Source organism: Cucurbita pepo, chromosome LG18 (assembly GCF_002806865.2).
Source record: "Cucurbita pepo subsp. pepo cultivar mu-cu-16 chromosome LG18, ASM280686v2, whole genome shotgun sequence".
NCBI lineage: Eukaryota > Viridiplantae > Streptophyta > Magnoliopsida > Cucurbitales > Cucurbitaceae > Cucurbita > Cucurbita pepo.
The window spans coordinates 6,136,797-6,164,438 of record NC_036655.1 but is presented as its reverse complement, the minus strand read 5'-3'; the positions used below and the strand labels follow the sequence as shown (position 1 = coordinate 6,164,438).

Sequence of the window (27,642 nt, the reverse complement as noted above, 5' to 3'; positions counted from 1 at the left end):
GGTGGGTATACACTCATTCTTTTGAGGTCAGAAGTTCGATCCTTCTATTTTTATTTAATAACGAGAACAATTATCACGTCATTATTTTTAAATTAAATAAGTAAAGAAAAATAGAAAAATGATCAGATAAATAACCATATTTAATGAATTTTTTATACGTGTGAAAATTGGGTGGGGTTGAAGTATAATTAAACAATTTATTGGGTCTTCCTCTTAAATAACTGCAAATGGAGGGGGTGAAATAAAATATGGCTATAAGACACGGTTCCTTGTGTGTATGCGAGCTGATTTTATTAATTGCGACAAATTACTGAATTGAGTCAATTCTTGTGTGCGGGCGGGCCCACGGTGTAATTGGGGAAGTTCTCATGATCAGATTAATCAGACGGTTGATAATTAAAGATACATCAGATTACAAGCGGAGCCCACGAAGCCAATGATTTTGCTTTTCTCTTTTCAATTTCGGCTATGTCCCAACTCCGGACAGAAGGAAGAGACCTGACCCAATGAAGCTGAGAAAGAGCGAGTCAACTTTTTGAAGTCCAACCGCTGGAAACTCTTTAATTCCTCTGCACCAAATCCAATAAATTTTAAAACCCATCTTTAATTTCCGCCATTGTTGATTACCCAGGTCTTGATTTTTCTAGAAAACGCAAAAAAAGGTATCTACGGATGATCAATTTCGTCCGTTCTTCGCTTTGTTTGTCTATAAACTTGTCATTTGATTGTGTTTCTTCTTCTGTTAGTATACTTTTGAAGCTTCTTGATCCTGTTGATTCTGTGTTTTGGTTCGATTTCTTCTAATTTTAGGTCGTTTCCATCATTGATTTCCGTAGGGGAGATTGTTCCTCTGTTTTGACTCTTCGGAAACTCGTCGAGAAATTTGATTTATCTTGAACGGAAAGGTCAATCCGTTTCCGATTGCTAAAACCCGATCTGGGTTTTCCCATTTCCAGGGAATTCGATTATGGGAATGCAGAAAGATAGGGTGAGATTCAATGTTGGCGGCAGAATGTTCGAAACAACCGCCACAACTCTCGCGAATGCCGGCCGGAATTCCTTGTTTGGGGCACTTTTCGATGAGAATTGGGATTTACGATCTGTTAATTCCGATGAATTCTTCATTGATCGGAACCCTAATTGCTTCGCCGTGCTTCTTGATCTCTTACGCACTGGAGAGCTTTACGTTCCGACGAATGTGCCGGAGAAACTCCTCTATCGGGAGGCTCTCTTCTACGGCCTGCAGGATCACTTCCGCTCCGCTAAATGGGGCCAATTCGACGGCAATAGATTGAAGCTTTCGCATTCTACGACCGGCCAAGCCCCAGGAGATGGTACTGCCATCCGAGCTGGTCCGGACGGTGGTTGCTGCATTGCTCATGGATGTATGGTTCATGTCTACGATTGGATGCTCGACGAACACCCTCCAATCAGTCTCGATTATCAGCGAGTCAACGACGTGGGGTGGATCGATGCCGAGAATATCATGGTTAGTGTGTGTGAGAGATTAGGCCGTGGCGACGGCGGAATGGGTCTATTCAGCAAGTCAACAGGTGAGCTCCGGCATAAGTTTCAAGTCAGTCATGAAAATCAGGTAAAGAGCTGCACAGCCGGAGCTTTGAGTTTCAGTTCAGATTATAAAATCTTCTCTAGTTGTAAAGGTAGAAGCAATGAGTATGGGATTGGCGTTTGGGACCAAATGACTGGAAAACAGACAGATTTTTTCTATGAACCAGCAGGTTGGTCGCTCGGAGATGCTGACAAGCTCCAATGGCTGAATGGAACCAATTGCTTATTGGTTGCAACCCTTTTTCCTAGGAAGGATAATTGTTACATTAGCCTGTTGGATTTCAGGGAGAAGAAAATGGTGTGGTCTTGGTCGGATATCGGAGCTCCGTTGACCGTCGATGAGAAACGAGTAAGAGACGCCATAGCCATGGAGGAGAGCAATTCAATCTGTGTAGTGAATGAGTATGAAGATTTGGGGTTTTTGGATTTGAGAAGCAGCAGTGGAGGGAGCATACGGTGGAGCTCAAGAAGTAGGCTAATGAAGGGGAAGATGCCAGAAGAGCCATGTTACCCCAAGTTAGCTGTACATGAGGGGCAGCTATTTTCATCTATGAATGATTCAATATCAGTGTTGTGTGGACCTGACTGGGTTTTGACGTCCAGGCTCCGGCGAAGCGTCGGTGGTTCGATCTGCGACTTCTCGATTGGCGGGGATCGCCTTTTTGCACTTCATAGCGAGGAGAATGTCTTCGACATTTGGGAGACACCACCTGCGCCTGTAATGTCATCGTTTAGCTAATGCTCTCCTTCTTGCTGATAGAAAAAAAGGTTCTCTTTTTGGTTATTGGATTTGTGAGATAGAGTAGTTGAAGAGAAATAACGATGTATATAGCAGGACGTCTTGGTTCGGAGAAACTGGAGATGTTGGCTAAGAAAACATAACGAAACGGATTTAGAGCAGGCAATTTGTATGGGTTCATCACTACTATAGTAATAGATAATCTCAATATTTCTTCCATCCGTGGATTTTGGTTCTCCATCTTCCCTTTGAATTACGTTGTTAGTTTCTTTTCGATATCTCACATTAGTTGGAGAGGAGAACGACGGGTGTGAAAACCTCTTCCTAGTAAACGCGTTTTAAAAACTTTGAGGGGAAGCTTGAAAGGGATAGTCTAAAGAGAACAATATCTGCTAGCGATAGGCTTGGTTTGTTACAAATGGTATTATAATCAAATATCGAGTGGTTGCCAACAAGGACACTCGACCTCTAAGAGGGGTGGTTGTGAGATCCCGCATGGGTTTGAGAGGACACTCGGCCTCCAAGGGGGTGGATTGTGAGATCCCACATGGGTTTGAGAGGGGAACGAAACATTCCTTATAACGGTGTGGAAACCTCTCCCTATCATACGCGTTTTAAAACCATGAGACTGATAGCCATACATAACAGACCAAAGAAGACAATATATGCTAACAGTAGGCTTTGACTGTTACAAATGGTATAAGAGCCAGACACCGAGCACTGTGTCAGCGAGGACGCTCAGCCTCCAAGGGGAGTGGATTGTGAGATCCTACATGAGTATGAGAGGAGAACGAAACATTTCTTATAAGGGTCTGGAAACCTCTCCCTACTAGATACGTTTTTAAACTGTGAGGCTGACGGCGAGACACAAAATGTCATAGTAGTGCTGTTTCTTTGAACATTCATAGGAGAGAGTACATGTATTGACAGTTCATTTTTAAAAAACAAGTTCTCACATAGATATGAGCCAACCATAGATCTGGTGGTGACAAAGATTCCATGTACGCAGCAGATAACAAGCAGAAAGATGCTTGTTGTCATATGAACAGTTGCAACTGCTACGACTTATAGATCCAAAGCCACACCCCATTGGCTTAAACTTATCAAAAGTAACATCTCTCTGTTTCAGAAATCACATGGTCTCTCACCTATGCTTCACCAAATCCAAATCATTACTTTCTAAGTACCAATAAATGGTTAATGCACAACAAAAAATAATGGCAATAATTGTGTATTGATCTTTCTCAGCAGGTGTATTTGAAAAGGCTTATGTTTCCACCTTTTTATAAAGTGGCAACAGTCACAAATATGTTCAAAGGAATAAGAAAGATAAATCAAGAAAAATCAGGCATAACTTTCCTGAGGAATGTAATGGGATAAGAATCTTCTGGATTGAGTCGATCAAAAGCGACATAGTTTTCCTCTTTACTGTAGACATGGCATATCGTCATGATCGTCTTCATTAATCGCCAATTCCATGAAGCCTCATTCAGATACTGTCGAACGCGTTGCAGGGAAAACAAAGATCGAACGAAAAAAGGAAGCTAGATTGTTAGTGTCATGGGGAGAAATCAATGCTATAGATAAGCCAGACTAGATTTTGCAAGAACTGAATTCCAGACATGTAGTGAGTCTATATCATTACCTTTCCCCAGTTTTCTTGAAGAGACTTGTGGGCTGCATGTAAGTTGTAACTTGGTATTCTTGGAGAAATATGGTGGGGAATGTGCACATTGATGTGGTGGCAGAGAATTTCGATCCTGTAGAGGGACGAAGATAAAATTAGGAGCTAAGTCAAGACTAGAGGAATCTCACCAACTGTAATGGCTCAAGCCCACCGCTAGCAGATATCCCAATCAACCCCCTTCGGGGCCCAGCGTCATTGCTAGTACACCATCTCGTGTCCACCCCCCTTGGAGGCTCAACCTCCTCGCTGGCACATCGCCCGGTGTCTGGTTTTGATACCATTTGTAACCGCCCGAGCCTACCCCTAGCCGATATTGTCCTCTTTGGACTTTTCCTTCAGGGTTTTCCCCCAATGTTTTAAAACATGTCTACTAGGAAGAGGTTTCCACGCCTTTATAAAGAATGTTTTGTTCTCCTCCCCAACCGATGTGGGATCTCACACAACTCACACAAACAGTACTGGAACTTTTTTTAACACAAACTTTTTATAAAACTTACTAAAAACACCGAAAGCACACCTAAACAGCACCTTATCCGCTTAGTATCGGATTGAGCGAGAAAAGAGAACAGAGAAAAGAAAAAAAAAACACCAAAATGAATGATTCAATACCACTTCGGATAAGCACAGTGCACTGTTCCATTGAGCTGAGCTTGAGCTGCGTTCCACTCTTCTGAAGATTTAAACGGTATATGGGGAGCTGTGTGATGGACCATAGTGAAAGTGCTCATCTAAGCAAAAAAACCAAAGGTATTTCTTAGATACACAACTATAAGTAGGTAAACAGTAGCTAAATTGATCATATAGGAAACTTCCATAACAAGAGGCAACCAAATGATGTTACCCAAAAGTGGTAGCCAAGCCATGGCATTAACCAGAACTTAACCCATCCAATGATCCCAGCCTTGTAGATGATCAATGGCCATCCAATAAACATAAATGCAAAAACGCAAGCTAGGCTTATCTTCACTCTTTTCACTTCATTTGGTCTGAACTTTTTCACATCGAAATGCCACATCAACCTGTAATGCACAACAACAGCTTGTTGCATATTAATGAATGAAAGAGATCTTCGTATAAAGTCAAGTTATTCTTGCAAAGGAACCATCCAAGGTAACTTACCAATGAGCTATAGACATCCACGGACGAAACGGACCATATCCATATACGATTGCTTTACGCAGAAGAGGATCTGAATCAAATTCCTCTTTCCACACAGGATGCCAAGCTGTATCTTCTTTCAGCCTACATATGTGGATAAGAATAGCAATGGAGCTTTAGCTAAAAAAGGATGAAAGGCAGGAATCCTTGAGATGTAACTAACCAGCCAAACTTATGAAATATTGATTCCTATGTAGAGGGGAACGAAATGTTCCTTATAAGAGTGTGAAAATCTCTCTCTAGTAGATGCGTTTTAGAACTGTGAGGCTAACGGCGATACGTAACAGGCCAAAACGGACAATATCTGCTAGAGGTGGGCTTGGGTGGTTACATTTAGTTTTTCAAGCTTATTTAACAAAACGATATTTGACTCGAGGCAAAATGCAAAACATATGGAGAAATTCTATTAATTCGATCCTGATGCACACGAGTTGCTGCATGCTTAACAGTGTCGAGATAATAACATGTCATGTGTACAAACCTAGCACTATTCGTGTTGTTCTGCTCGATATTACGAATCGAGGCTTTTGCATTGCTTAATGGAATGTTATCCTACTTTAGTAAGACATTTATTTCTACTATAGAATGGAACAATATCGAACTAGGAAGATAGAGCTAAAACAAGGATTTTGAAGAGAGATAGAGAAGGAGAGGAGAGATTAATACTACATGTTTGTCTTTGCATGATGTTGATCATGCTTAAACCGCCAAGGCTCATAAGGGTATATTAGAGGCATAAAAGCCAAAGTACCCACAATGTCTTCCACTAACTTGTTCCTTGAAAATGACTTATGGGCACAATCATGACCTATAACAAAGAACTTGAAGGGGAAAGTAACTTCAGTGGCCTGAGTTGCAAGTCCGACAAGGATGAAAGAAAGAAGCAACCAGAAAGAATATTTGAATAAGACTAACCCCTGTTATTGCAGTTCCTGTCCATGCCCAAGCCAAAGGTAGTAGATACCAATGAGCTTTTGCAATCATGATGAGGCCTAATGCGCAGGAAGCAACAGATACTAAGACAGATTTCCATGCTTTCACATCATTGATCTCAAAAACCTTTCAAAAAAGAAAAGAATAAGGTAAAATACATGAACATTACCTAACTAGCTAGGTTATGTAAGAACGGAAAACGGTTAGGAACCATGACTCTCCACAATGATATGATATTGTCCACTTTGAACATAAGCTCTCGTGGTTTTGCTTTTGGTTTCCCCAAAATGCCTCGAACCAGGGGAGATGTATTCCTTACTTATAAACGCATGATCATCCCCTTAATTAGCCAATGTGGCCTCCCTCCCAACAATCCTTCCTCGAACAAAATACACCATAGAGCCTCCCTTGAGGCCTATGGAGCTCTCAAACAGCCTTCCCGTAATTGAGGCTCGACTCCTTTCTCTAGAGCCCTCAAACAAAATACATCATAGAGTCTCTCCTGAGGCCTATGTAGCCCTCGAACAACCTCCCCTTAATCAAGGCTCGACTCCCTTCTTTGAAGCCCTCGAACAAAATACACCATTTGTTCGACACTTGAGTCACTTTTGACTATACCTTCAAGGCTCACAACTTCTTTGTTCGACATTTAAGGAACCTATTGACATGGCTAAGTTAAGGGCATGACTCTGATACAAGATTAGGAACCCCAAACCGGTTTTTCCAAAAGGCCTCATACCAATAAAGATGTATTTCTTACTTATAAACCCATGATCATCCCCTAATTCCCTCCCAACAATCCTCTACATAAACATGAACGGAAGCATCATCAAAATTTTATTTGACAGATATTAAACACTATTATGTTGCAGCAATTGAAGTACCTCTTTTGGAAGGGATTCAATAATATCTTTTAACCTAACATCTTCAGGAAGAGGTTCTCCAATTTTCTCGAATCCATAGCTTTCTGATAATTTTTTTCTATATTCAGCACTATCTGCTGAAGAAGGCAGTGGTGCAACTGGAACAGCAACAGCCCGTATAATTGCAGCCCTCTTCACAGGAAGCACATAGTTTTGTCGCTTGATTTTCTTCTGAAACATTACTTCCCTCTTCATACCTGTTAGACGATCGAATCTATCAATAATCGAACGGCTCAAAACCCAAAAGGAAGATGCTGAAACATACCAGGAGAATAATGGGAAGCAATTTTATGGGTTCGAGCTGAATTCTGACGGGGCCCCTTATAATCAAACCAAAACAACAAGAAAGCAAGAACATAAGTACCATAACCAGGAAAGATTACAAAAACGCCATGGCGGGAAACATACAGTAAAAAGAAACACAGAATCCGCAAGTCTACAAGCCATTATGAGCAGAACTGATGAAATCCCAGATAACAAAGCCCTCTTAGCTTGCTTGAGCTCTTTGAATGAGAGACAATGGACGGCGGAAGAGGGGAAAATTCTTAATGGATATCAATCTCCTCAAGTATGCAACAAATCCTTCCCCTACTGTTCTTTAAGTGATAGGCTTACCATAAAAGGGGTGCTCCTTTTCGAGAATCCGCCACTAGTGTGGAAAGCGGCGCTGATATTACTCGATTTCCGTCCCGCAAGAAGTCTACTGTTTGCTTCCATTGTTCATGGACACCCCTGAGGAAATCACGGCATTGCGGACACCTGTTGGTCTCTAGCATTCAAATTTGGCATCTATTTATTTCTTCAGTCGTCAAACCTAACCGTCGTGATTAATAAATTTTTAATTAATATAATTGTAGTGGAAAAATTATTGATTATTATCGTGCTCGATTATTTGTTATTTTAAAAACTAAAAATAATTCAGTTTGATGGTTATAAATATATTTATTAATTTAAAATTAAAAAAAACCCGATCAACCTAACTCAAACCAAGATTATTAAATTATTTACGTTGGATTAAACTTAAATAAATTTAAATAAATTTAAATAAATTATTTACGTTGGATTAAATTTAATCTCATCGTTAAATTAAATAATAAAAAAAGAATTTTAGAAAAAAAAAATATATATTTATGGTGAAAATATTAATTAATGATTTATTTACCTTCGCTTGTAATTATCGATGCGGCCAAGAGAAGCAGAACACCGAACATCTATATGGAAATTTGTTCATACGACGGAAAAAATAAATAAATGTGAAGAAATATAGATGGCAGCTAATTATGGTGTCCACGTCATCCATCTCGGAGGTATCAGCCATGGCAGAAGTACGGAAAACTGAAACTACTAACAAACACAGGAAAACGAAGCCGTCTGCCGGGAAAACCACTGCATATCGACGCAACACACGGAGGGGAAAGGAGATTACCAGCTGAAACGTTCGAGCTTCAACACAAAGGAACTGACAATAAACGGAGTCAATCGTTGGCAGTTTTCGTTTTATACGAATGAATTTCGGGGTGGAATTGGGAGGATTAGTTGGCAGGTGATATGGCGTTGCTGCGCAAATTGTTCTTCCGGAAGCCGCCCGATGGCCTTCTCGAGATCTGTGAAAGAGTTTATGGTACTGTCTTTCTGTCTTCTTTTTGGTTCGATTGATTAGGCTTCCTTTTCTAATGGCCTGAATAATGTATAAATTCTCATTCTCGATTGTCTCGATGTGAGAAGATGGGTTTTATGGTGCATCAGCTTGTGTTTTGCTTATTTTAGTGGTGAAATTTCTGATACGAGAAGGGAACTTTAGTACAAATGGGGAATGGAATCGAAAGAGAATGTTGTTTGCGGATTCCGTATCTCACTGTCTTCATTTCTCACGCAATGAAGTTGAATAAGCTAGATTGAAGGACTTAAACCTATCACTACCGCTCTGGATGAGTGATTGATTAATTTGGAACCATTTCTAGGTTGGTTCTGTACAAGTCTGAAACGTTGCCTGATTTTGGTTCAGAATCTCTTGTTTATTTAATATGATGTAGCCTTCAAACTTGAATATAAGAACGCACGGATCATGTCTCTATCTGTATGCAGACGAGTTGGGAAAGATACTGTTTAACTTTATATTTGTCCAGAGAACTTGAAATTGAACTTCTGAACGATATTAGATTCAAATTTGAGACATGTTGCTATACTGGCTGACATGAACCTGTATTTTGTATTGCAGTTTTTGATTGCTGTTTTACCACAGATTCGTGGAAGGAGAAGAATTATGAAGCTTACTTATGTGGAATAGTTGCTCAACTCAGAGAGCATTTAGCAGATGCATCGTTCTTGGTATTCAATTTTAGGAGATTAGAGATGCAAAGTCAGATGGGCGATATCTTATCGAAGTATGAAATGACCATAATGGACTACCCTCAGCAGTACGAGGGTTGCCCAGTTCTGACAATGGAAGTGCTTCACCATTTTCTAAGATCATGTGAGAGTTGGCTCTCCCTTGGACAAAATAACGTTTTGCTAATGCACTGTGAGCGTGGTGGTTGGCCAGTTTTAGCTTTCATGCTTTCGGCTCTCTTGATTTTTAGGAAACAATATAGTGGGGAGCAAAGAACATTGGACATGGTTTACAGGCAGGCACCGCGTGAGCTTTTACATGTTTTGTCTCCTATGAATCCAGTTCCTTCTCAATTAAGATATCTTCAATACATTGCAAGGAGGAATGTAGCCTTAGAATGGCCACCTATGGACAGAGCTCTCACTTTGGATTGTATCATTTTGAGATTTATTCCAAATGTTGATGGAGAGGGTGGTTGCCGTCCAATATTTCGAATATATGGACAAGATCCTCTGCTCGTCAGTGATCGAGCTCCTAAAGTTCTGTATTCAACTCCAAAAAGAAGTAAAAATGTCCGTTCCTACAAACAGGTGATGTGATCCCTTAATCTGTATTTGTCAGAATCACAAGTTGATTGAAAACAAACCTCATATTATCATTTCCGGAAGCATTAATTTTTCAAGTGATAAAGGGTTTGGATTCTTAATACATTGTTTTCTTCTTCCCATATGAACATAGCTAAGCGGGTAGAGTATATCTACTTTCTCTACGAGTTCGAGTAAATTATTTTCTTCTCATAACATCATAGCTGGCCAAGTTGGAAATTCTGCAGCTTAGAATGGACATCCCATATTCTTGTAATTGTTTAACCATACTCTGTGCATCTTAACTACTTTGTGCTGATCCTAATGTTCTCTCACTGCTGCCTATTTTAGGTTCAAATTAACTTTCACCATGATAACAAACAAAAAGTTGAAGTGCGATGATCATAAGCACCATTTTTTTTTCTTTTGAAATTTAAATTTCTACTAGTTTTAAATAGGAGATTAACTTTGGGTTGCTCCATGGTTCAGTGGTAAATGAGCTACCTAGGCAATCAAGTTAGACCAGGAAGTTTTGAATTTATGATTTAATCTGCAAGAGAAATTCATTTCCTGTACTTTTCCTATGCTTTCGCCCTCTTGGCCTAGTCAAAAGTAAAGCCGACTGATTTGGAGTTAAGTTAAACACTTTTGTGTAAATACACTTAAAATCCCCGATGTTTCCAGATGGTCAACCTTTTGTACCCTGTTGCAGGTAGAATCAGAACTGGTTAAGATTGATATTAATTGCCATATTCAAGGAGATGTTGTTCTTGAGTGCATCAGCTTGCATGACGACATGGAATCTGAAGAGATGATGTTCAGAGCAATGTTTAATACTGCTTTTATTCGCTCTAATATCTTAATTGTCAACCGTGAAGAGATCGACACTTTATGGAACGCTAAAGATAAATTTCCAAAGGAGTTTCGAGCAGAGGTATGCTTGTTTTTCCTGGCATGATTATCTAGTACTGCCTCTCTTGCTTATTTTCTTTGGTTATCAATTGAATGTAGATTCTTTTCTCTGAGATGGATGCCGGAACTTCTACTGTTCCAAATGATATACTTTGCATTGAGGAGGATGGTCTCCCCATTGAAGCATTTGCTAAAGTACAAGAGATCTTTAGTCATGTGGATTGGTTAGATCCCAAAGCAGATGTTGCCCTTAATATGCTTCATCAGATGAATGCCTTAAACATAGCCCAAGAAAAGACAGACAATAATTCTCTTTGGAGTACACAATTTAGTTCTTTACTTCAGTGTACAAGTCCCAGAAAACTTCCGCAGAAGTTCACATTGGAGAACAAACTTTTCCTAGAGAAGGAAGAGTCTGTTCGAACATCTAAATTTTCTCCGGATGCTGCTAAAACTGAACAGAACAATGAACGTGATTCAGTATTCCAACAGGTGCCTCGATCTTCAGAGGCTTTTCCACTTAACTATGACATTTTGCTAGATTCGCGGAATTCAGAGAGAAGCAATAGGACCTCACACAGTGCTTCGGTTGGAAGCCACTCATTTCTTGTTTCTGAAGGAGAAACAGAGGTTTCTCATCTCAAAACTGCATCTTCATCTTTTCCGAATGCAGCATTGGCTGTTTCTCTTGCGCCTGAATCTCTTCGCACTAAAATTTTCCTTACAGGGACAACCATGCCACCACCTCCTCATATTTCTGTTGCTAATTCTGTACCTTATCCTCCCCCTCCTCCAACTGCATCAGCACTTCCGTCTAATAACTTATCAACTCTAGGACCAGATAAATCTTCTCTCACCGAGGAAAGAAAAATCTATTCAAAGGATCAAAGTCAGTTATCAACCATTGGCCCTCCCCTGTCTGTAACCTCAGCAATTGCATCCTTAGTGCCTCAACCACCACCACCACCACCACCTCCTCTTTGTACATCCACTGTAAATCATACAATTTCATCTCCAGTTCCTTTGCCACCTCCACCTCCGCCTCCCTCTCTTCCTATGTCGTCCAAACAGGATGAAAGTACTTTAACATCTCCATTTGTTCCTCCTCCACCACCACCACCTCTTCTTATGACATCCATGCAGGTTGGAAGTACTTCAACATCTTCTTCTGTTCCACCTCCGCCCCCACCTCTTCCGTTTAGACAGGTTGAATATACTTCAACATTTCCATCTGTTCCCCCTCCTCCACCACCGCCAACTTCCACCACAGGCTCCTCTTCAGCTGTTCCTTCTGCTCCCCCTCCTCCTACCCTTTCTGGGAGAGGGACTTCAAAATCTGGTGAACTATGTTCTGATTCTCTTCTCGAAAATGGTTTGTCTAGGTGTCCTCCGCCACCAAATAGTTATCCATCAGGTATAAAGGGACGGAGTTTGTCACGCACTATAAATTCAAGATCACATATAACCAAGAAACTTAAGCCATTGCATTGGTTAAAGTTATCTAAAGCAGTGCAAGGAAGCTTATGGGCTGAAACTCAAAAAACTGGTGAAGTTTCCAGGTATGCCAACCCTTAATACTAGAGAAGTTTTGAAACAAGTCAAACAATGCTTCTGAATCAATCAAATTAATATTTTGTTGTAGGGCACCAGAGATTGACATGTCAGAGCTTGAAAGTCTTTTCTCAGCGGCAGTTCCTGCTCCTGATCTGCTCAAGAAGTCAGGTGGGCCTGGTTCAGTTGGGAATAAACCTGAGAAAGTACAACTGGTAATTAAAATCATCTAGCAGTTGATGCTGGGCATCATATACTTTAGAACTATCATCATTCTTGTGACGTCATTTCCTGTAGGTTATGAATTATTACTATAAAAAACTATTACAACAGAGGGATGCATCTGGTGAATGACTGACAACGGATCATTTTAAGGACATTATGAAGTTATATAACAAACCAAAGCATGTATACTGATAACATTTAGAGAACATTAAAAAAATTATGCAAAAGAAACCTTTTTCCAGACATCATCGTCATGACTTCTGTTATTTTGAAACTTAGGCTTCGGACTTCAGTGTAGTCGGCATCAGTGTAAGCAGTTGAAATGATTGCACTCAATCCTAGAATAGCAGCAATCATTTCTCTTCATTTATTCTAACTTTTAATTTTCTTAAAATTTATGTATTAAATGAAAGATTTCGAGAAAATTTCTGTTATTAAACTACTCTAAGTCGAAATATATACAGACTACTCCAAGTCAAAAATGTTTACAGACTAACAACCTAACAAATAACCTGCTAACCAGCTTAATAACTTCCCAATAACGAGTGAATAATTTCTAACAGTATGCACTTTTCTGAAGCGGGTGCTGTTATAAATGAAAGATTTGTGGTTTTATTGAAGGCTAGTGTTCTTTATAGAGACATAAAAGACTACCAGTGTTCTTCAATAATTAGATAACCACAATAATTGCAAATGTCATTAATATTATCCTTTCTGATATGGCTCCTTAAAAAGCATTCTTCAAAGTAATACAATTTTTTAAAAGAACGCTCATCACCTTTTAGATTGGGTGTAGTTGAAATAATTTACTACATGGTCAAATTAAGCACTATAATGAGTGGCTATTCGATTGCATGCATGCATCGCTTTTGAGACATCAAACTAAATTTAGTTAATATTTTATTTTGGAAAATAGAATTTAATTAATGAACTTAGAAAGATCGAAGAGACTTCTTGTAAGACTTGATATTTCTTTCCTTTAAGCTTCTTCTATATTATTGTAGATTTTATATCAAAAGAACAGATCATATGAATGAATACTGGTGTAACCAGTCATTTATGCAATTTAACCACTTATAATTCCAAATTCACTGCTGTTGTCTGATTAACTATTCCAATTTTTTGCCAAAAGATTTTTATTTGAAATAGTCATTTTGGTTGCTTTTCCTACCAGTATCTTGTAGCTGACATTGTTTAAAAACGCAAGTATGAGCATGATTATTATCGCTTTCTGCTTCTCCTTCTTGTTATAATTAATATAAACTTTTTTGGGATTCCTTGATGTGCTGTTTGATTACCTGCTACTGTTACAGATTGATCATAGGCGAGCTTACAATTGTGAAATCATGCTTTCAAAGGTCAAGGTGCCTTTGCAGGATTTAATGGTAAGATGGTTTATATTTAACATGCCTGTAAGATCTATATTTGTATATCTTTCAATTAAGTAAAATATTCTTCAATAATCTAATCATCATGGCTACTTGATGTGGTGCTAAATGAATGATTGACGATGAAACCATGGAAGAATTGTCGCTCCATTGTTGTTTAGCAATGTTCTTGCTGCTCAACTTTAATAGATTTTAAGATCTGTCTTCTATTGTTGGCTAGTGTATAGTTACTGTCGATGAAACAAAATGAAAACTTTTTTAGGGTAATAAGAACCCTGGGATGTTTGCCAATTATCATGATAGCAATGTTAATTCTATGCATTATGTTGCTTTTTTTGTTAGTTTGAATTGTAGTATACCTCTTCCTCTGATGTTTGATGTTTGTAGTGGAAGATGACCATTTTTTTTGTTATTCTCCAATCAATGATAATTTGGTTTTTAAAAGAATTCGGCTAATTAGTATCGTTGATATTTGTGTGTAATGCACACTCAATTTTGTTTGGTAATTTATTCTTACTAATTAACCTTAAATAGTGTGCCTTCTTGGGTATTGGTGGCAGAGTTCTGTGCTTGACCTTGAAGATGCAGCGCTGGATATCGATCAGGTTGAGAATCTTATTAAGTTTTGTCCGACAAAGGAGGAAATGGATTTACTCAAGGTTGGTAAATTATAAAAAAAGATAATCCTTGAAAGGTCTTGCATTCTCTCTCGGTGAAGGCACTATAGGCCTTGTTAATGCTAATAATTTAAGTACTTCTAAGTTTGGGATAACTCAAGGGGTAAAGCGAAAGATGGATAATTAATGCAGGCATGCTCATGTGCAGGGGTACACCGGAGAAAAGGAGAAGCTTGGAAAATGTGAACAGGTTCTTAAAGAAACTTTTCAGCATGGATGACATGTACATTGCACGTTTATATAACTGATGCATGAAGAATGTAAAATCGCCTTTTATAATCACATTTATCGTAATTTTATTACTGCTCCGAGGATAAGCATGAAATAATACTGAATTGTCTTGAGGCAATTTCTTATTCTTCAATGGCAGTATGTGGATTATTAACATGGTGATTTTCAAACTTTTGAGCAACATATGCATGAAATATTAAAGTTAGTGAAAAATGTTTTCCCCTGCAAATTAGTTGGAAAATTTTCTGTTCAACTTCGATAAATTAATTCGCGACTTTATTACTTTGTTGATCAGTGAGGTTTTTTTAATTTTTTTTTTTCTTTGTACGTTATAATGCCTTAAATGCAAGAAACGTTCTGGTTCCATCTTGCTAATTCCTAATGGAATTTGACAGCAATCAACTGAGAACTTTCCTTAGTTCTTTGAAAAATTAGCATAGTGAGAACTTTCCTTGGACCTTTTGTCTTTAGTTGTTTTGTTGTTAACCTTGTTTTCCCCCTCATATCATTGTAGTAAATATATTGAGTTAAATTTTTCATGTAGCGATGCTTGAAAACTTGTATTGCGTTTCCATATTTCTAATCTCATCCACTATCTGTCATTTTTGTTCAAACTGCACTGCTGATCAAATTTGGAAAATTACATTCTCCTTCTTCCTTTTTTCCTCATTTCTCTTTTTTTAATTTTTTAAAAAAAAAAGTTTGGTTTTATGAGTTTAGAATGGACGAATGATATAATATTTTTTCTCACAGTTCTTCTTAGAGTTGATGCAAGTACCTCGTGTTGAATGTAAACTTCGAGTTTTCTCATTCAAGATGCAGTTCAGCTGTCAGGTCAATAGCCTTACCTGCCACATCCACACACACACGCACGAATATGTAGATAATCTTTAACCATCCCTGTTGTTGGTCATGCAGGTCACTGACCTCAAAAAAAGCTTGAACTTTGTTAACTCTGCTGCAGAAGAGGTAATTTCTGCCCATGGTTCTATGACATGGATTTGGGATCTCGTTTCTCTTTCCTAATACCTTTATTTCAGATAAAAAGTTCAGTGAAGTTGAAGAGAGTCATGCAGACAATACTATCTCTAGGAAATGCTTTAAACCAGGGAACAGCGAGGGGTTAGTTGATGTTGCATCTATATTTTTTCTGAATTCAGTCTATTACAGCCATTTGTTTACCATCATGAAGACAGTACATGAATTTATCTGAACATTTTAAACTTCTTGTTTTAGAATTATTAAAAATTTGAAAACTGACTTCCAGCGGTCTTTAATTTGAACTCCCTTTCTTCTTTTGTTTCCTATAAACCATTTCCACAATAATATCTTTAATTTGTACGTTACGCTAAATTGAGTTTGCTTCCTTCCCCCCCTCTGTGTAGAAAGATTATCACTCTCTTGCTAACTGAAATATTTCTTTTATAATCGTCTCATTGACTTCATCTCCTCATGGTTGTTGTTCCTTTTTAGGCTCTGCTATAGGATTTAGGCTGGATAGCCTTCTTAAACTGACAGAAACTCGTGCACGAAACAACAAGATGACTCTAATGCATTATCTTTGCAAGGTGCAACTTGTACTGCCTATTGCTCAATGAGCATGATCTACATTTTGTCGTTTTTCTAATGTTATGTATCTCACTTTTTAAACCGTAAGATAACTTGTAGCCAGAAGTGAGAAAGAGTGAGGGGGGAAAAAAGAACAAGGAAAGAAAAACGTGTGGGTTGGAGGAGATTGGCGCCTTCTGTAAAACAATCAAGAATGGACAATAACACACCTAAAATCAGTAACGAAGGGGCATGAAATTAATTGAGAGACTGTTATGGGATTAGAAAATTACGGTGATGCTTGAGTTTTTCAATTTTATCTCCGGTAGTAAAAATCTAGAGCTAGTTGTAAAGATAATAATATACTTGAAGTGGTTCCATGATGATCTCAAGCTGAATTTCTTTGTTCTTACTTTAGGACCCGTTGATGGTTATTGGAGAGAATTAAGCCCCTTGTGTGCTTAATAATCTCTTGAAAATCTCCTTAACTAAAGTAGTTCATTTCGGGCATATTTTCTTTATCTTCGTCTCAAGTTTAGGTACTCTATTTTCTTTAACTGGCGTAGTATGGTCTACTAGAACTAGTTTTCTGAGTTTATTATTTATTGACAAGTGTAGATACTTGCTGACAAACTGCCAGAAGTTTTGGATTTTTCTAATGATCTTGCAAGCTTGGAGCCTGCATCAAAGGTTTTATCTCTTTTAGTTCGTTTTGGTCCTTTTTTTTATTCTTGGTGCATGTGTGTGTATTTTTTGGCTGTGAGGGGGTTGCCTCCCTGACTGACACAGGTTCGATTTCCGGCCAGGTACAATTGAAGATTTTGGCGGAGGAGATGCAAGCAATTAGCAAAGGGTTGGAGAAAATTGTTCAAGAATTGTCTACATCTGAAAATGATGGCCCTATATCCAATAATTTCCGAATGGTATTAAAGCTCACTGATTTAAGTTACCCATCTAATTTACTTAGAATTATGTTCCTTGAGCTGGGAACTTCTGTTGTCACTTGAAAATAATTTTTTTCATTTCTTAGACAAGTTTTATCAGTGCTCTGTTGACTTCATTAACTCCCCTCTCCCCCGGTTGTTCAGGTTTTAAAGGAGTTTCTTCGTTTCGCTGAAGCTGAAGTCAGAACTTTGGCTTCACTATACTCTAGCGTGGTAGGTGCTGCTTCATGGTGCATCTGTGCAAATTTTGATCCTCTGCTTGGATTAGGTTATTGCTTATCTGGAAATTGATACTTTTCAGGGTAGAAATGTAGATTCTTTGATTCTTTATTTTGGAGAAGATCCAGCTCGCTGCCCCTTTGAACAAGGTATATGTTCATTATGAGCAGAAACAAAGTACGAGATGTTAAACCGTAGATGACTCCTTTTAGTGTCGTTGTTGGTCTAACCACCCTCCCCCCACTGCAGTTATGTCAACCTTATGCAACTTTGTGAGTATGTTTAACCGAGCCCACGAGGAAAACTGCAAGCAGATAGAGCTTGAATTGAAGAAAGCAACTGAAAAGGAAAAATCAAAGACGGGGCACGTGCACAAAAAGACGAGGACGAAGAAGTTATCACGCTCCCAGGTCGAGATTGGCAATGTCAAGTAAGTTAGCATGTCAAGTTCCTTCAAGTAAGCCCTCCAGATTTACAGACATCCAACACAAGCAATTAGTTCTAGTGGGAAGTGTACCACTCCTTCATGAGGTAACATTCTTAACCCGGTTTCATGGCGCTTTCGTCGTCTATCGATATCTCAAATCCATAGCTTCGTTTCTCTCCGTATATTCAACAGCTTTTGATATTTGCACTGCAGCAACCGAGGCAGATCAAGCTTCATCCTGTTGCTCAATGCGCTGAGCAGGCTGGCTGCTTGTATCAAAACTGAACAAATTCTTGTGTGTACATAATCTCATCAGGGGATACAAGACAGTCACCTTTCAAGGTTGCTTTATAATTTGAAGATCCCCTGACATTCTTTTGTTTTGGAACAAAAATTCATCCAAATGTGTATTTAGCTTTACCATTATTTAAAGAAAATTTTGAGTTGTGTTATGCCTATTTACACCTCAGTTTTTGCTCAAAATTTTCCCCTGCCTGATCATTCATTTTCTTTCTATATTATGATCAACACTTTCTCTAGGGATAAGAATGTCTTTTCCTACAATGTTTCGACATTCAATAGGGATTTTATTTTACCTCGTTGCTCCTCATCTCCATTCGTGTTAAATCATTAATCGATTTCCCCGAAAAATATATTTATTAAAAAGAAAGACAAAGAATCGAACAAATACAACATTATGAATTTTAATCATTTTTATTTGTCTCAAGAAATTTTGTGTAACGACCCAGATCCACCGCTAGTAGATATTGTCCTCTTTGGGCTTTCCCTTTCGGGTTCTCCTCAAGGCTTTAAAACGCGTTTGCTAGGGGGAGGTTCTCACACTCTTATAAATGGTACTTTCCCTTTCGGGTTCTCCTCAAGGCTTTAAAACGCGTTTGCTAGGGGGAGGTTCTCACACTCTTATAAATGGTGATTTGTTCTCCTCCCCAATTAATGTGGGACATCACAATCCACCCCCCTTCGAAGTCCAGCGACCTCGCTGGCACTTGTTCCTTTATCCAATCGATGTGGGACCGCCCCCAAATCCACCCCCTTTGGGGTCCAGCGTTCTTACTGGCACACCGCCTCGTGTCTACCCCCCTTCGGGAAATAGCGAGAAGGCCGGCACATCGTCTGACGCTGGCACTCGTTCCTTTATCCAATTGATGTGGAACCACCCCCAAATCCACCCCCTTTGGGGTCCAGCGTCCTTACTGGCACACCGTCTCGTGTCTACCCCCTTCGGGGAACAGCGAGAAGGCCGGCACATCGTCTGGTGACTGGCTCTGATACCATTTGTAACGATCCAGATCCACCGCTAGCAAATATTGTCCTCTTTGGGCTTTCTCTTTCGGGTTCCCCTCAAGTCTTTGGGCTTTCCCTTTCGGGTTCCCCTCAAGGCTTTAAAACGAGTCTGTTAGGGGAAGGTTTCCACACTCAAGGGTGATTTGTTCTCCTCCCCCAACCAACGTGGGACATCACATTTTGACTTTTTAATATTTCGATATATGTGTTAATTAGTTAAGTAGCATAGAGTTATTGATTAAAATATTGTTATTGAATTATTTATAGTTTGTATTTTGTGGTGATTAAAAAGAAATAAAAGTATTCATTTTTTTTTTTTAGTTCAAGCATATGCATGGATTTTTTTTATAAAAAAAATAATATACATTTTATTTTCATTATATATAAATATAACTTAACTAAGCTCATTAATCAATATTTGTAAAATATAACTGATTAAATATACCTTCTATTTCTATATACCAAACCATTTAAATATTTCAATTATATCAGAAATATTAAAATAAGATTTAAAAAATCGAGAAAAAAATAAAGGAAATGCTAAAATGGTCCAGCTGTTACACAGCGTATAAAACCCCGATCGTTTCTTCTTCTTCTTTTACAGCCACGTCACGGAATACAACTGCTTAAAAGCATTTGCGTTGCTTTCATTCCAATGGCAGAGTTGCAGAGCTGAGGCCCCGTCCCGCCACTGCTCGGTTCGTTTCATATTCTTCGCTTATCTGCATATCTTTCTCGATTCCTCCACGCCGTTCTGTTGACAGGTGAAAGAGTTTTTAGAAGGCTTCGTTTCCGTGATTTTATTTTTGTGTCTCTGTACTCTGCCTGTGCTTTGATTCTATTATAGTCGTTTCTTCTTCCTCATGGATTCGTATTTTGGTGCTCCATGCATTGCGTATGAGAATCGACTTGTAAGAGACGTTTCATGCATTTAGACGTCGATAACTGAGCTTCCTCTTTGCTTTGGATGTTATGAACTTCTCGTTTTGATATAGTAGACTGTTTCGCTGTTAGTCTGTAGCTTCCTTGTTCATGGCGTCGGAGAGAACTTACAGTAGTGGATGTGTTTGAATGCGAGCATCACCAGCATTTTGAGCATTTTTCTTTGGCTGACCAGTACTGTATGGCTGTTCATGGATGAAAAAACAGAATGAAAAGAAAAAAGAGGGAGAAGATTTAAGTATTAACATTATTTCTTACTGAAAACGGCTTACATAAACTTTTAGTTTCCTTCACAATATTTTCGAAAATCATATTTCATGTGGTTTACGCTTTGCGTGTTCATGTTTTCATAGGTGGCTGAGTTTCATGGATGTTGTTCATAGCTTTATTCAATCCACTCTATGCTTTTTGCTTTCCGCTTTTGTATTAACTCCCTGATTTTCGAACGGAAAATCTTTTCAGTTATGAGCATGTATTGATAATAGTTATTTTAACAATACTATCGTAGGAGAGAAAATAAACTTCGAATATTTGTTAGCGATTAGTTTGCATTTTCTAACTAATTTAGTCGGTTATCTGATGGCAGAATTTGCACTGTCTATAAGGTTCGAGAAGCTTTACTTCTCTCTATTTTCACGTCTGTAGATGATATTTGATTTCACAAAAATAAAATAAAATAAAATAAAATGATCCACTGATCGACGAATTTTGTTTCTTCATTTTTTGCCTTCGTATGAAGACAATAATGTCTCATGCCAATCAAGACCCGGAGTCTATTACCCCTTTTCTTACAGTAATTGAATAGTTATGCTGGTTTAGTTCTTTGATTGGAGGGTCGTAGAAGAGGACAGAGCAGAGAACAAAGTAATGGAAATTCTCTAGTGTCCAAGCTATATCATCTTGCTTATCCTGATAAGTTGTAATGCATTTATTTCCTAATACTGACCAAGATTTGTGTAAATGGGAATTGAAGCGTTGACAGAGCTTGGATTATTTCATCTAGATTTGTATGGCTGTGCTACTAGAGAAATTCAAAGAATAGATAGGCTCTCTATCAACTGTATCACGTATTGATATTTCAGTGTCAATGTAATTTCTCCTTAACATAAGATGCCTAGAAAGCTCTTTGTCCATTAGCCTATTTATTCATGGTTTTTTTAATCTATTTTTAACATCGAGTTTCCAATGCTAGTACATGGAGGATCTCAGGGTCATGAATGACGGAGATATTCCCTTTGATGTTTTATCTCGGTTGCCAACGAAGACTCTTGTTGAAATGAGGTCCGTTTCTAAAGGGTGGCATGAACTTATTTCAGACCGCTCATTTGTACAAGCTCAGTTCCAGAAGACTGGATTGACGTTATCTGGTTTCATCTTTCAAGAGAAATACCAAAAATGCCTTGACGATATAAAAACATTTAGCTATATGCCAGTAAATGCAGATTCTAAGGTGCAGAAAATGGTCCTTGGTTTCCTGCCCGAGGATGTTGTCATTTTGGCATCCTGTAATGGCCTGGTTTGTTGTAGAAGTTGCTTCCCTACACACCGCCCTACAATAATCTACGTCTGCAATCCTTTGTTTGAGAAGTGGGTGAGTTTTGAAGTGGCTCAGCTGGACAGGTTCAGCAATATTGCTCTAGCATTTGATCCCATCCTGGACCCTGTAAACACTTCGACAAATTTCAGAATAGTTAGAATTCAGCAGTTGGAGAATGAGCAAGAGGAATTGCACTACTCGTTTAAAATATACTCTTCAAAAACAGGAACCTGGAAGGAATCAAATGAAGTATGCTATTCAAAGGGCAACTTGTTGAAGAACAAAGGCATTTATGCTAAAGGGATCTTACATTGGCTAACTGATACGGATCAAATCCTTGCATTTGATACAGAGAAAGAACTATCTCTGTTGATTTCATCTCCAATTCCTGTCTTGGAATTTTTCATCAATGTCCCTGGAACATGCATTGGAGAATCCATGGGCTTACTACATTTCATCATGATCTGTGAAGATGGAATTATTGTTTGGTATCTGGAAGACTATTTTGAGACAAAATGGATGCTCAAACATTCAAAACGGCTCCAAGTGATTGAGGAAGAGAATCCAAGAATGTTTTTCAAGTTACACAAGAGCATGCAACAGAAACTGGTTGCGGGTATGGATCCATTGATGGATCCCTTAGCCTTTAAAGATGAGGTCTTATTGATGAGGGTCTATTCAACTATCTATTTCTACCACACTGAAACAGGCAAGGTGATGGAAGTCTGTAACGTTGCCAGTTTGGGTCCAAACCCCTATGTTGATCCTTCAGCGATTCCTTATTCGTTGAGCTTGGTTCCCTTGAACGTTTCTCTCTCACATTTTGACTCAAACAGCAACATAAACCCCAGCGAGAACTAGTAATCCACTGATGTTTTCCCATTTGGGGAATAGATAGCTAATAAGCTTTTCTCTCTTTTCATTGGAATATAATGGGGTAGGATTTTGGATATAATAGACAAAGTTTAGGCTACAGATCACTTTTTATTCCCATGGCAGCATAGGGCGTGAAGTTGCTTGTTATTTCCCTTCTATCTTGGGAAGTTATATGAACTATTCAAAGGACAAATATACTGTCTACATGACCTTTATGGTCAGGACTCGGAATATCTACACCGTCCATTCAATTTTTCCTTAATTTGTCATTCATTGATAAAATTATTACCATCTATCAAATAATCATCGTTTTTGTGCGGTTCTGTAAGTAACAGTTGGCTTTGGAATGGCAAAACTGGATTCCTTTCTCTGCACAAGTTCAGAATCTTGGCATGGAATGAGCCTTGAGGTAAGCCTGATAACTTTATATTTAGTACATTTTTTTCTTTCAATTGGTAAGTGGGGATACAAGTCAATTACAGCAGTTACTGGAGTAAATATATGTGCTTGGGAATTTCTTGCGTCATTGTGATACGTGTACCAGGAAAGTGTTGGATGGTTACATTAGTTGATTTCCCATATGCCCTTTTAATAATGCTTTTATTCATGAAGTTGATCGGTTCAGTTGCTTATAAACTCATGAACGTTTTTTTTTTTTTTTTTCAGCTTTTGTTTTTCCCAAGATGGTTGGCATGCTTCAGAATGAAAAGTTCCTTTGTCTTCATGAGGTAACATTCTTAACCCCTGTTTCTCAGCGCTTTTACCTATCCACCTCCCAAATATTTATATCTTCCTCTCTCTCTATCTCTTAATTTAATATATTCTTAAAGGTTTCTCATTTTGCTATCCCCCGACCTAAGAAGAATTTAGTCCCGTCCTTGTTCCATATTTTCGGATGCGAAATTAGGTCGGATGGATAAAGAATTCCGATCGGTTTCTCATTCCGAAGTCTATCATGAAAAAATTGAAGATTGAAAATTTAGCCATCTTTAAATCTAAGAATTCATCTCTTGGGAATATAGCTAGCAATGGGGAAATGGCAAAGATACTTTAAAGCTCTATGTTTTTGTTGATTCCTACCTTCTCTCAAAAGTTATATTTATTTTTTAAAAAATCATTATTAAATATTTACTTTAATAGTTAGTAATTTATTTAATAAGCCGCAGGTTTGGATCGTTTTCCAAATAATATAATACAATATTCTCAAATAGTGGAGTGATTAGAATTTTATTCTTTTTAAACAGACTACACTTTACCTTATTCATTTTGGGCAAAGAGGTCTAATATTACGTAACTGCTGGGCTTGACAGCAACTGTGGAAATATTCCTTTTATTTATTTTTTATTGAATTGTTTGAAAATAAACAATAGCCGTTTGGCCCATTTTTCATTAGAGTTTTGACTTTCTTGGAATTTGAAATTACAATCCCAATTTATATAAAATTTCAAAAGATAAAAATTTTAGTTATACCTAATCCCCACCTATCATCACATCTTAATACGCAAGAAAATTTTAATGGATGGTTGACTGCTTGGCCAATTACATCCATTTCTGAACTTTGCTCCAATCTCAAAAATATTGGGGAGAATCTTTGAGCACTTTAATTTTTTTTTCTTTGATTATTTTATTCTATATCATCTCACACTTCGATCTTCCATTATTGCTTGTTCATTATTATTTAATAAATTTAGCAAGTTATTATGTTCTCTAGATTAATTTATTTCTTTTTGGTCCATGGATAGTTGATACATGTATTTATACATGTAACTTGATTTGTTTACATAAACCACCAACAAACCACTCGAATTAGAAATGTCAAAACTCAATCTTGAAAAATACCCGAAATTCAATCTTGAAANAAAAAAAAAAAAATCAATATTCGAACCCATAAAGAAAAAAGTGATAAAAATGACAATTATAAATTATCCAACACTTAAAAAATACAATGCCTCCCAAAAAGAATCTTTATCTCTACAAGATGCATATAACTGGCCACAATCCTTAAAAAATTGAAGTTATTAATTACACCCCTAGTCTAGAATTTGGTTTAATTAACTTTGGTTATTGGAGTTGGAAAATCTAAAGAATATATGATTCATCCACCAAACATTAAGATATAAATTGGATGAACTATGCATTAAAGTTATTATCTGAAGACTAGAGATGCCAAATACCCTCTGCTAACTTTTCCTATCTGTGTACCCTAACGCTACAAAAAAGAAAAAGGTATTGAGCTTAGGGGCTATGAGTGTCGGTGGGGTGATGAAATGGACAAAATTTGTGTGGTAGAACTAGAAGCCTATTATCAACTCATTTCCTTTTGGAGGCACATGTTCAGCCCCAAAAGTGGCTCCTCCCTTTCTAAAGGCCTCTGTCCCCTGCCTGCCCCCTCTGCTTTTCTCTGCTGGATTCCTTCCTCACTCGTTCTCTCCCTCACTACCAGCCATTTTCAACAGTCTTCTGCTTCCATCTCCTCTCCTTTCTTCAATCATTCAACTTAAATTCATTTCATTGTCGTATTGGGAATTCGTAGAGCTATTCGATATCATTTTAACTCCCCTTCCAAGTGATAATGTGGATCACAGACCCCTTTTTCTTCCTGATGGTTGTGATTGACATTACATTGCTATGAAGAGCTTATTTTTCCTTCCCTGTTGCATTGACTAATTAGGTAGAACACTATTTTTATTATGTTTAAAACAAAATCATTTGAACTTATATTTAAAGTGGACAATAGTACTATGGTAGAGGATTTTAGTTTTTAATTGTGATTAGAACTGGTGTTTCAATGTTCTTCTCCCTTGGGTTTTTAGCTCCGTAGTCTCCAATATTGTCTATTTAGGTGTTTGTTGATCTATTTATATGAATGTTTAAAAAGCTTCAATTTAATCTATTATGATAAAAAAAAGAATTATAATTTGGCCGATGGGTTCCGTCTGGGGATCACTTTTCTGTGAGATTAAAGTAATGAGTGGGATTCACCTTGCTTGGTGAATCCTGAATGGTGGGTATTATTAATTTTCAGATTCGATTGGGGTTGCCAAAGTTGACATGTTCATTATCTGACACCCTTCCTACATAAATAAAACCCTCCTGATTTAATAAATCGTATCAATAGAAAAGAGTAGCTCTATTTCTTTTCTTTTTCTTGGGAAAAGGCTGTGAATTATCGAGTGTGTTTCGTATGATGAATAGAATTCTATTAGAATATCCTTACGTCCTCTTTAAGACTTCATTATAAAAATGTGCCCAAGAGTTTAGTAGAAATATGTCTTTCATTTGCTAATAGTAGAAGAATTTTTGTTTTTTTAACTTTCTGTTGTGTTATTTTTTTTACTACATAGGTGAATATTACCCAACTCGAAAATCTCTAAGAATTCACCCCTTGAAATAAAAAATTTGAAAATTATTTCAAATTTTTTATTTGAAGTATTATAAATGATTTTAAATTATTTATCTTGAAGGAATGTAATCATTTCTTTCTTTCTTTCTTCTTTTTTTTTTTCTTTTTTTTTTATAGATTTTTTTGCAGGAAACAAAAATACTAAGAAGTTAGGAAAAAATCGATTTTTCTCTTCGAATTTAACAAATTGTGTTAATTTTTTATTATAAACTTTTAATTTCATTAAATTAGACCCTTGACTTAAAAAATAAAAATTAATATTTTAAGTTTATAAATATGACAGGTTTATTCTAATTTATAATAAAAGTCCAATATGACCAACTCGAATCCCATCAGATTCTCTAATATTTGAACATTTTTTGTCGTAAGTTTATAAAAAGAAAAAACAGGTTTTTGAAACCACTTTCTAAATGTACAACTATTCAATTCATTTGAAATCTGTCCGTTAAAATCTCTCAAAACCTTTGGAAAACAATTTTATCCCTCCAATTGTTTCCTAAAAAAATGGGTTAAATAACATTTTTTAAAAAATATTAAATAAACATTGGATTACACACTGTCAAACTTGGACTTTGGTGCAACCCGTTTTCACCCTTTGGCATTTTCTTCTTTTCTACGGTGCTCGTTTCTTGGAATTTTTGATCTGTTCCTTTCAATGTCCGGCGTTTATTAAATTTTTCATTTTTTATTTTTATTTTTATTTTTTTCCCCACTCTTTGATGGTTAGATTCAACCATTTTAACACACCATTTCAGCTCTTACCCTATTCTTCAGAGTGAAAGCCTACCCTCAATAATTGAAGCCTTAAACTTTAGAATTATTAGAGATTCTTTAGAATGTTGGATAAAATTTAGTTCTGAAATAGTGTCAAGGTTATCATACATATGTTCTATGTTTTCTAAGTTCCATCCAAAATTCTAATTGTGCTCAAGAGTAGTTTTGAAATTTTTGTGAAATATTTGTAAATCTGATGAGAATAGATGTATTATTAAAACAAATCTGATGAAGTCCAAGTTAAGGAGTAAAATGTGTAGCAATAGACACGATACTAACACCTCAATCTGGTTTAATGTCACCGAGCCAACAACTGTCAAATAGGTCTCTGCCTATTTAGTTTTCCATCGTCAACCAGTAACCACCATAAGACAGGGCATAAGAGTCGTAGATTGAAATTCTAGTCTCCATTCTTTCCCAGTAGGTTTCTAAAGCAGGCAAAAAGACACTAATTTGTAGAATTTTCAGTTTGGCACCACTACTTGAAAAAGTACGAAACTTTCATCTGCCATTTGTTAGAGACAAAATGGAGAGAAAACAGAAGAGAAGGCTTCTGCTTCCATCTCTCTCTTTCAAAAGCATGTTAATTTCTACACTTTACATGCAGTAGCTGTAATGGCTTTGGGGTGCCTCGAAAACAGTGCTTTTGAAGATCCTTATACACTTTTTTTTAGTAGAATAAATACCCAACACCATCATCCTTAGCACCCTAATCATTTCAACCCCACAAGCCCTCTCCTTGGCTTTCTTTTTTTATAAAT

At 37.4% G+C, this 27,642-nt stretch overlaps 4 protein-coding genes across 5 annotated transcripts; 3 read left to right on the top strand and 1 right to left on the bottom strand.

Annotated features, from left to right (window-relative positions):
- Positions 1 to 442: 442 nt before the first annotated feature.
- On the top strand, positions 443 to 2,527 carry LOC111780030 (BTB/POZ domain-containing protein At2g24240-like). The gene is made up of 2 exons (XM_023660285.1): positions 443 to 662; positions 837 to 2,527. Exon 2 carries the CDS (start codon positions 968 to 970, stop codon positions 2,306 to 2,308), a length of 1,341 nt encoding a protein of 446 aa, XP_023516053.1. The 5' UTR covers positions 443 to 662; positions 837 to 967; the 3' UTR covers positions 2,309 to 2,527.
- A 996-nt stretch (positions 2,528 to 3,523) lies between these two features.
- On the bottom strand, positions 3,524 to 7,783 carry LOC111779726 (omega-6 fatty acid desaturase, chloroplastic-like). 2 transcript variants are annotated; one of them, XM_023659847.1, is made up of 11 exons: positions 7,625 to 7,689; positions 7,418 to 7,512; positions 7,275 to 7,329; positions 6,971 to 7,206; positions 6,069 to 6,212; positions 5,823 to 5,974; positions 5,115 to 5,237; positions 4,837 to 5,014; positions 4,605 to 4,723; positions 3,954 to 4,068; positions 3,524 to 3,804 (listed from the first exon to the last, which is right to left on the bottom strand). In XM_023659847.1, exons 2-11 carry the CDS (start codon positions 7,454 to 7,456, stop codon positions 3,643 to 3,645), a joined length of 1,323 nt encoding a protein of 440 aa, XP_023515615.1. In that variant the 5' UTR covers positions 7,457 to 7,512; positions 7,625 to 7,689; the 3' UTR covers positions 3,524 to 3,642. The 2 variants fall into 2 exon arrangements, with proteins under 2 accessions (XP_023515615.1, XP_023515614.1); XM_023659846.1 differs by lacking the exon at positions 7,418 to 7,512 and having other exon boundaries at positions 7,625 to 7,783.
- A 459-nt stretch (positions 7,784 to 8,242) lies between these two features.
- LOC111779745 (formin-like protein 13) lies at positions 8,243 to 18,511 on the top strand. The gene is made up of 18 exons (XM_023659868.1): positions 8,243 to 8,630; positions 9,228 to 9,928; positions 10,635 to 10,856; positions 10,934 to 12,393; positions 12,477 to 12,600; positions 13,924 to 13,995; positions 14,559 to 14,657; positions 14,824 to 14,865; positions 15,660 to 15,740; positions 15,825 to 15,875; positions 15,947 to 16,028; positions 16,380 to 16,474; positions 17,073 to 17,144; positions 17,261 to 17,377; positions 17,543 to 17,611; positions 17,700 to 17,766; positions 17,867 to 18,148; positions 18,258 to 18,511. Exons 1-17 carry the CDS (start codon positions 8,558 to 8,560, stop codon positions 18,049 to 18,051), a joined length of 3,612 nt encoding a protein of 1,203 aa, XP_023515636.1. The 5' UTR covers positions 8,243 to 8,557; the 3' UTR covers positions 18,052 to 18,148; positions 18,258 to 18,511.
- A 2,975-nt stretch (positions 18,512 to 21,486) lies between these two features.
- On the top strand, positions 21,487 to 22,689 carry LOC111780545 (putative F-box protein At3g23950). Its single transcript, XM_023660971.1, has one exon. It carries the CDS (start codon positions 21,487 to 21,489, stop codon positions 22,687 to 22,689), a length of 1,203 nt encoding a protein of 400 aa, XP_023516739.1.
- The last annotated feature ends 4,953 nt before the right edge of the window (positions 22,690 to 27,642 follow it).

Excerpts from the sequence above, each read along its gene's own strand:
- LOC111780545 (XM_023660971.1), top strand. The coding sequence starts at position 21,487 with ATGGAGGATCTCAGGGTCATGAATGACGGAGATATTCCCTTTGATGTT.
- LOC111779726 (XM_023659846.1), bottom strand. The coding sequence starts at position 7,726 with ATGGAAGCAAACAGTAGACTTCTTGCGGGACGGAAATCGAGTAATATC. Across the intron at positions 6,213-6,970 it reads TTGAATCCCTTCCAAAAGAG|GTTTTTGAGATCAATGATGT; the intron begins GTACTTCAATTG and ends CTTTTTTGAAAG. Across the intron at positions 5,975-6,068 it reads CAGGAACTGCAATAACAGGG|TTCTTTGTTATAGGTCATGA; the intron begins GTTAGTCTTATT and ends TTCCCCTTCAAG.
- LOC111780030 (XM_023660285.1), top strand. The coding sequence starts at position 968 with ATGGGAATGCAGAAAGATAGGGTGAGATTCAATGTTGGCGGCAGAATG.
- LOC111779745 (XM_023659868.1), top strand. The coding sequence starts at position 8,558 with ATGGCGTTGCTGCGCAAATTGTTCTTCCGGAAGCCGCCCGATGGCCTT. Across the intron at positions 12,601-13,923 it reads AACCTGAGAAAGTACAACTG|ATTGATCATAGGCGAGCTTA; the intron begins GTAATTAAAATC and ends CTACTGTTACAG. Across the intron at positions 17,145-17,260 it reads GCTTGGAGCCTGCATCAAAG|GTACAATTGAAGATTTTGGC; the intron begins GTTTTATCTCTT and ends ATTTCCGGCCAG.